General features: G+C 43.3%; 1 protein-coding gene across 7 annotated transcripts in view; it reads left to right on the top strand.

Moving 5' to 3' along the window:
- Nucleotides 1–1,314: 1,314 nt before the first annotated feature.
- The window catches only part of RBMS1 (RNA binding motif single stranded interacting protein 1), a 294,933-nt gene continuing 286,809 nt past the window's right edge, over nt 1,315–9,438 (top strand). For 6 of the 7 annotated variants that reach the window (XM_069982799.1, XM_069982796.1, XM_069982793.1 and 3 more), the window contains exon 1: nt 1,315–1,412. In XM_069982799.1, coding sequence (XP_069838900.1) covers nt 1,338–1,412 — 75 coding nt within the window. In that variant the 5' untranslated portion in view covers nt 1,315–1,337. The remainder of the gene's footprint in view (nt 1,413–9,438) is intronic. The other variant, XM_069982794.1, reaches the window with a different exon arrangement.

Raw genomic sequence — 9,438 nt, 5'->3', positions numbered from 1 at the left:
CACCCCCTTGTTGGTTCTGTACTTTTGATTTTAGCCAGGCTTCTCCTTTAAAAAAAACTTTTTGCGATCTCCATCCAATTGCAGCAGACGGACTTAGGGGACATTCACAAGTTCCATGCATCGTCCTGAAATATGAATGATGTGCTACAGGCTAGAGTTTGGCGCTACTGTAGTGACAGCATCACAGCTGTATTAGTACAGTAGCACAATGTTTTAAACTGTTTCGGAGCTCCCAGCATCATTATGAATGATGATGCTGGGAGTTCCGCATTCCGGTCCCTATCTTGTGTACACGGACCATAATCATATGTTCTGTTACACGTTTCTTTTTTTTTTTTTTTTTTTTTTTTTAATCCAGAATTCAGCAAAAAATAAACAAATTAATAAAAAAAGAGATAATTCAACTAAAAATAAAACAGCTATGCATTAGGGTCTATTTACACAGAAAGATTATCTGACAGATTATCTGCTAAAGATCTGAAGCCAAAGCCAGAAACAGACTATAAACAGAGATCAGGTCATAAAGGAAAGCCTGAGATTTCTCCTCTTTTCAAATCCATTTCTGGCTTTGGCTTCAAATCTTTGGCAGATAATCTGTCAGATAATCTTTCTGTGTAAATGGACCCTAAGAATGAAAAATCTGTATTTGATCCTCACTCGCCCCAGCTTTAGCTTTGGCTGTCCAGGCATGATGGGAATTGTAGTTTTGCAACAGCTGGAGAACCGTGAGTTTGACACCTGTGCTCTACACGGAAGTGTGACTGAGCCCCAATAACAACCAGATGTAGCAGAGCTGAATGAGTCATTGAACTTGTTCTGATTACCTTAGGATGCTCAATGACAAACTCAGCTCTGCTGCACCCGTATATATATATATATATATATATATATATATATATACATATACCACCATCTCTAGTTGGCATGATAATTGCCGGAATGATGAAGCGTGCAGCATCAACACCTCTGGCTTTATAATTAAAGCGGCCACTCCTATTTCCCAGCCCCCACCACTATTTTTTCCCCCGGTTGGCAGTCTTTCTCCCTGCTGCCTGTCACTGAACAGAAAGCTGCAGACTTTATTGATTGTTTCCTGGGGTTTGCTTGCTGCATGAAATCAAACAGCATTACCTGCCCTCTGGAGAAAGTCCTGAGAGAGCTGCACTCTGCACGCTGGCTGCCAGGGAGGGAGGGGGTCAGCGAGCCCTTCTCCTTGGGTGAGGTTTGTGTTGGCAGAATAGCAGATACCAACCAGCTGCTGCTGCACTAGGACAGCCACAGAGGAGAACTTGGGATTTGGGATCTGCACTGCACTGCACCTCTATCTTTCCATCTACATGGGAAAAGTGTGGAAACAGCAGATGTACCCTCAGTACACTACCTACTACTACCCCCAGTATCTGCAGGCTAAGGTAGGAATCCGTCGTTACCTGACGTTACCATAAACCTCAGAATAGACCGGCATTCCTGATAGATGACATTTGTGCCAGTGATGACTACAGTAACAGCCTGGAAGTGTATTCCTGGAGCCCTCACAAGGGGTGGGGGTGGGAAATCGGGAAGGGAATCTGGTTACGGAGATTACAAAAAAAAAATGCTTTGGCTTGCAATGTTGCGAACATGGGATTTATGTCGTCCCTGGGAAGCGCGTGTGTCGTGGGGGTATTGTCAGGGGGGCTTTAGGAGATTGAGCGAAAGTAACTGACTCATGGATGCTGCTGATGCTCTTCGTCGCCTCGTGATGAACTAGCAGCTGCTGCGGAACTTCTTGGGAATGAGAGACGTAACTCGTTGCAATGTCCGTATTTGAAGTCGGTTGCAAATAGGGGTGTTTTATTCTGATTATAGTTGCATCTGTTTCTGGTAAAGCCGGATGGCGTCCATAGGCATCATAGCCCTGTATCTAAGTCATAGGCATCGTAGCCCTGTATCTAAGTCATAGGCATCTTAGTCTTGTATCTAAACCATAGGCATTGTAGCCCTGTATCTAAATCATAGGCATAATAGTCCTGTATCTAAACCATAGGCATCATAATCCTGTATCTAAACCATAGGCATCATAGTCCTGTATCTAAACCATAGGCATTATAGCCCTGTATCTAAACCATAGGCATCATATTCCTGTATCTAAACCATAGGCATTATAGCCCTGTATCTAAACCATAGGCATTATAGCCCTGTATCTAAACCATAGGCATTATAGCCCTGTGTCTATATCATAAGCATCATAGCCCTGTATCTAAGTCATAGGCATCATAGCCCTGTATCTATATCATAAGCATCATAGCCCTGTATCTATATCATAAGCATCATAGCCTTGTATCTAAAGCATAGACATCAATGGAAGTGTACCATACCATAACTAGACACATTCAGGTGGGTGACAACCCAATTTTCTGCAAAGTCAAAATGTGACCTCTGATGATTAGATTCAAATCATATACTCTCTGCACAGTCTTGTACTTCAGGTCCATATTATAGCTTGTAGCATCTGGAATTGCTGTCCATACACAAAGACGTACACATGGTCATAGTGCCAGTCCACATTGCACAAGGTCAAGGTTCACATGTGAATGCAAACTTTCTAAGATTTTTTTTACACTGCCTGGGGCTGTGTGCACTAAACAAGGGGTAAGGAAGGAACGTTGGCTCTCAAGCTGTTTCAAAACTACAACTCCCATCATGCCTGGACATCCAAAGGCTAGAGCTTTGGCTGTCCAAGCATGATAGGAGTTGTAGTTATACAACTACTGGAGCTTCCCTACTCCTGCATTAAACCGACTGATTTCTTGCAAGGGCAAAGCTATAGGGGGTTTGCACCAAGGCCCTGGTACCTGAATCTGAACAGACCCCGGTATTATAAATAGCACATGGTCTCAGTTACAGATTTAGCATTCTTTTCTAATGATAATTCTCAGTCCCGGCCCAAAATTACATTATTCAGGGAATGATGATTCAAGATTTCCTGACCTTCAGCTAAACCACATGACTTCTGCAGGATGAGATAGTGCTCGGGACTAGGAATGACGGCCTAACTTTATATAGGGCATTCTTCTATAGAGTGCTGTATACTGATGCTCATGTACGGTCACATGTGTGCCGGCCATACGGACGGCCTCGCCCAGCTGATGCTGCAGGGGCCTCTCTCTCTCTCTCTCTCTCTCTCATCCGCCTTTGATTTTGGCTAATGCAGCACCGGGGAGTATTGTTCCCATCAGCTGCCTGCTAACAATACAATGACTTCTTTTTTTGTCTGTGCTCACACAGATACATTGTAGGGCTTAATGCTTAAAGGGTATGTAGAAACATGGCTCCACAGTTTATATATAGATACAATGAAATTAAAAGTTAAGAAACTTTGTGACTACATTCCATTACTTATCCTGTACTGATTCCATATTACAACCTTTAGCATAATCTAGAGCTGTGTTCACATTGCTGCTACTTGAAATTGGAAACAGTCAGTAAGCTTGTTGATGGACACACCCCGAAAAGCTTAGGTGAGTCCCTAAAAAGCAATGGGACCTTTTTTTTACATTACTGTACACTCCAGGGTTGGACTGGCCCACCAGAGGACCGGAGAATCCTCCGGTGTGCCCCGAGCTTTAGAACCTGCACAAACATGTGGTTTCTCACTGGTTCTTCATTGGTGGGCCCCAGGATAATTTCCTCTGGTGGGCCACAGATACCACAGTCCTACACTGGTACAGTCCCATTTGTAAAAGCAAAACTTCCTACTTTACCAGACACTGATACAGCAAGGGATGCTGGCAGGATTGAGCTCAGTATACAGAAGAATTGTTCTTTGGATATAAATGGACTAGAATTTATGTTTTGCTGAAAATATTTTGTTAGGTTATTTAGTGGAAAAACTCCACTGCTGTTTTTGTAAAAATAATTTGAAGAAGACCCAGCTGGAAGGGGAAGGATAAGAAGAGAATAGGAGGACAGTGCTTTGTGTAAGCCTTTACATAAACAGGTGGATCCTGCCTGGTGAGGCACTTTAACCTTGTATCAGATGAAATGAGTGTATGTATATATAACACACAGAGGGTGGTCCAAAAGTAGGTGGACAGTATGTGTAATAGGGTTATGAAGGGGGAGCAACCAATCAGATTCCAACTTTCATTTTCCAAAGAGTCTTTGAGGAATGAAAAGTGAAATCTGATTGGTTGTTAGGGGCAACTGAGCCAGTTTCACTTTACACCATATTTGAGAAAACACCCCGCTCATAACCCTATTACATCTACCGTATTTTCCGGCGTATAAGGCGACTGGGCGTACAAGACAACCCCTGACTTTTAAGTAGATTGTCAGGGGTTCGCCTTATACGCCGGAAAATGTTAACTCCTGCCTGACCGCAGCGGTTAACTGCAGCTAAATAAAAAATCTTTATCTCACCTGGGGCCCATTCCCGGCATCGGCGTGCCTCCCATACCGTTCCCAGCTTTGAGAACTTCCGGCGCCTCTCTCATTCTCTCGAAGCTCTTCCGGCAGCCGAGCATCTCCGAGCCTCTCCAATGAGACGCTCGGCTACCCGGGAGAGGTTCGGCAATCTCCGGCGCAGGTTGTGTACGTCACACTGTCTGCGCCGCAAATGGTACGGGAGGCGCCGATGCCGGAAACGGACCCCAGGTGAGTTAAATTTTTGTTTTGTTTTTTATAGTGGTCGCCCCATACGATGGGGATGGAGCCATTTTTGAGCCCCCACTCTGTATGGGGCGACCGTACCCGGCGTATAAGATGAACCCCGACATATAAAGTCGTCTTATACGCCAGAAAATACGGTACTGTCCACCTACTTTTGGACATATACTGTATATCATGAAGAAGTGGTAGCATTGGGTATTGAGGTATAACAGGCTGCCGGCTGTGGATATACAAAAACCAACAATGGAGACCATCAGCAAGAAAACTTGTACAGAAATAAAAATAGACCCTTGTTCAGCACCGCCAATAGTGTTCTCCAGATATTCATGGAATGAACATCACTTTCACTTCATCTTGGAGTCTCTGGAGAACACTATTGGCAGTGGGGGACAAGAGTCTATTTTTATTTGTGTACAAGTTTGGCCAAAAATGGGATGTAAATGCAAAACCCCGGGTTGTGATTAGGAGCTTCATAATTCTCCCCACATGACTCATGTCCCCTGCACCTCCTAATCACACCCCTCAGCTTAGCAGTCAAGCAGTAAAGTTCCCGCCCATCTGACTATTCAGTGAAAAGTACAGATAGTCAGCCAATTGGTAAAAACACCATTACAATCAGGGCACCTGATCAAGAACTTTAATATTGAAATGTGTAATTGAGAGAGTCCAACTTGGTCCCCTACTGATGGTGCCACCATGCTTGTCTCCTGCACTACTTGCACAGGCACAGCACCATGCATATGGTTGTGGCCATATCGGGTACTGCAGCTCAGTCCCATTCACTGGGAAGCTGGACCACCACCGATTAAATATAGGAATGGCCTTCATTATAAAAGTCTAGAAACAACACTAATAACTAATCCATTGAAGGCTAGCATAGAGAGAGGATATATGCCATAAAACACCTCTAACCCATTCACTGCACACAGGCCCTCTTTCCTGTCCTCTTCTGAGGAATCAAATTTTTATGAGGCTCTTACGAAGGTCTGAACTAAGTGGAGGGTTTTAATATTTAAAATGGGTAAAAATATTTCATTGCTTATTTATAAAGCATTGAAGGTTAAGAGGATAGCGGGAGGCGGATATGTGGCCATGAACCTTATACCTGGGGTAAAGGATTGGGGTACAACGTCTACATCCACGTACATGGGGCTACTTAGTGCGGAGTCATAGGCCCTCAGGGTGCTGCTCTATAACTCCTTTCTACCGTATTACCAACAATGGTTCCAGGGGAGCATATTACTGTAATATGGTGTCCCCATTAATCATGCTTGATACTTTTGTTGGACTCGTACATTGCATGCCTTAGTATGAAATAGGGGGCATATAGAGTTATATTTATGGGTGTCATAGCACAAGTGGTTTGTAAGTGGTCAGTATTTTGTGCACTGTTGCACCTATAGACCTGTAGACAGATCCCAACTGACCGAAGAGCAGCAGGAAATGTTGTTATGTAGCCAAGTCCCAACCTGTTGATTCCAGCAGCCCAGTGGGCATAATGCCAGCTATGTACCGGACCACACATGATAACATTGGCTGTTTTACCGTTTAGACCAGATTATAGTGGGTGGCAAAGATGCCAAGGCTTCTACCAGCCTTCCATCCTCTGTACGATCACAAAAAATTATTTATTCTGAATATGTTGACTTTTATTTTCCTTGGTGGCTGCAGTACTGCATTGTTGTGTTTTTTTATTTTGTTTTTTAAGCTACTCTGTACCCACAATCTGCCCCACCCCCCACCAAGATCTGTCCTAGGGTCCGTTCGGCAGGTGATGCAGTTATTGTCCTAAAAAATAACTTTTAAACTTGCAGCCCTGTGTCAAATTGGTGTGGCCTGGAGTACCCGTGCCCTAGAAATGCGACACCCCTCCATCCCTCCTCCCTGCCCTCTTCATCATTAGGAATGCTTCTAGAACAATTTCTGCTATTCATCACCTGTGTGAACACTGCACAGGAGCTGATTTGTTAAGGCACCTGTGCAATGTTCAGACAGGTGAGGAATAAGAAAAATCCTGCCTATGGGCATTGCTAGTGATGAGGAGGGACGGAGGGGTGTCTCAATTCTAGGGTATGGGTACTCTAGGCCAAACCAATCTGACACAGGGCTGCAAGTTTAAAAGTTGTTTTTTAGGACAATAACTGCATCACCTGCCGAATGGACCCCAGGACAGATCTTGGATTAAAAGCAGCTATCTAAAGGTACAAGCAGTTTGGGGAAATCAGATTGTGGGTACAGAGTCGCTTTAAGTTATTTCTCAGTCAATATGTGTAATTCAGCTAGTATTACCTCATTTAGTTTTTACTTTCTACCTAAAATTTCCAGGAATCCTTTCCTTCAATTGGGTCATGTGATCTCATGATGACCCCCCAGGAAAAGACAAGTGTTTCTGTGCACTAAATGGGGGTCACCACCATGGTTGAAACATCCTATATGATATTAGTTACTGGTGATAATTATACAGCTCCTGTCACACATTTGTAATGGACTTAGTGATATAGATTTGAGGATTGTTATACTGTCCTCCCAACAGGCAGAGATAGTACTGCCTCTAGTTGCCCATGTGAAGCTGTACTGATGCATCATGGGATCTGGGGCAGATTTGAAAGGGAGAGGATGTGGTTTGCAAGCTGAAATTCAATATGGTGGCTGATCAGAGGTCACATGACCAAGATGCAGCAATGAAACTAAATGTATGCCTGCAGCTGAGCTGCAATGGAACGGATGACACAGCAGGAATAGTGGTGGTGACTGTGCATTATATGGGCAAAAACATTGTGGGAGTGCTTCCTTTATAGCCATAAGATTTTTGGTTTTCTTTTATCTTTATGTCACATACAGTCAGAGATCTAACGTGTATCTCCTATGCTGGTGAAAGTTTGCAATGGTGGAACAGCAATGTATTAAGGGAGGTATTCGAATTGGCAGGTTTGGGCAAATAGATGATAACTGACATTTTCAGGCTGGGTTCACACTATGTATATTTGAGGCTGTATTTGGTCCTCATGTCAGGTCCTCATAGCAACCAAAACCAGGAGTGGATTGAAAACACAGAAAGGCTCTGTCCACACAATGTTGTAATTGAGTGGATGGCCGCCATATAACGGTAAATAACTGCCATTATTTCAGTATAACAGCCGTTGTTTTAAAATAACAGCACATATTTGCCATTAAATGACGGCCATCCACTCAATTACAACATTATGTGAACAGAGCCTTTCTGTGTTTTCAATCCACTCCTTGTTTTGGTTGCTATACAGCCTCAAATATACGTAGTGTGAACATAGCCTTAAGGTGTAAAGGACCACTCAACATTGTAAGGTCAAAAATCATGTTAAAGGTCATGGTAGGCTTGGTCTGTATAATTTCAGACTTGAATTGTTATACATATTTTTAAACATTTCAAAGAGAAATTGTCATCTCTTCTGACATCTTTATTTTTTACAATTAAAAAGGCTGAAGCATGTTTTTTCAACTTTTTTTCCCCTCTGTTATTCCTCTTGAAAATGCATGACAAAAATTAAGAACTGTTAACATTTTTTTGGACTGATTGACTGCATACGGACATGTCTCCTTGCCAAAGTCAATGGTAACACCCAGTTGTCAATTTATTTACACATTTATGGAAAGAATAACAGAGGGGCAACACAAAGCAGATTTTCTTTAAAGGGGTTATATAGTGTTATAAAAATATGTCCACTTTCTTTCAGAGACAGCACCACTCTTGTCTGCAGTTCAGGGGTGGTTTGCAATTAAAGGGGTACTCCACTTAAAGCGACCCTGTACCCACAATCTGTCCCCCCCAAACCGCTTGTACCATCAGATAGCTGCTTTTAATCCAAGATCTGTCCTGTGGTCAGTTTGGCAGGTGATGCAGTTATTGTCATAAAAAAATATTTTTAAACTTGCAGCCCTCTGTCAAATTGGCATTGCCTAGAGTGTATTCCCTAGGCTTGCAACGCCTCTCCGTCCCTCTTCATCATTAGGAATGCCCCTAGAACAATTTCACCTATTCATCACCTGTGTGAACACTGCACATGAGCTGGATCGTTAAGGCACCTGTGCAGTTTTCACTGCAGAGGAATAGGAAAAACCTTGCCAGTGGCATTCCTAATGATGAAGAGGGTAAGGAGGAGGGACGGAGAGGCAGTGCAAGCCTATGGCATGCACACTCAGGCCACGCCAATTTCACACAGGGCTGCAAGTTAAAAAGTTGTTTTTATAACAATAACTGCATCACCTGCTAAACAGATCCCAGGACGGATCTTGGATTAAAAGCAGCTATCCGAAGGTACAAGTGGTTTGTGGGGGGGTCCAGATTGTGGGTACAGAGTCACTTTAAGAAAAATTTAACTCTGTTAAATCTCCAATCATAATCTAAGCTTGTTTATCCTCTGTTCTCCCCTCCCGTCACATGATCTCTGTCTCTTCTGTTGCCAGGTTAGCTATGACACCTCATCTGTAACCCCGCTCACCACTGACATCACACCAATCAGTAAGCACCTGGCCAAGGGGTGGGGAAACAGCAGAACAGTAACAGCTTCCTGTGCAGTATAGGGGAAAGTAAACACAGTTGTTTCATTTCTCTTTCTAATTTATCTATGTAGATGCAAAGATGGATAGATAGATATTTTGTTTACAGCACAAAGCAGAAGCAGATTGAGCCAGTGATGGGTAGACACTGCAAGCTGAGGTGGATACTTGGCAGTTGGCTTTGAGGTGCAACGTTGTAGTTTCCCAGCTGGCGCCATCTTGAGTACAGAAAACTTATAACTCCGAAACGGTGGC

This window comes from Dendropsophus ebraccatus, chromosome 9, assembly GCF_027789765.1.
Source record: "Dendropsophus ebraccatus isolate aDenEbr1 chromosome 9, aDenEbr1.pat, whole genome shotgun sequence".
Classification (NCBI taxonomy): domain Eukaryota; kingdom Metazoa; phylum Chordata; class Amphibia; order Anura; family Hylidae; genus Dendropsophus; species Dendropsophus ebraccatus.
Note: the sequence above shows the minus strand (reverse complement) of the source record. Positions and strands in the feature narration are given on the sequence as shown.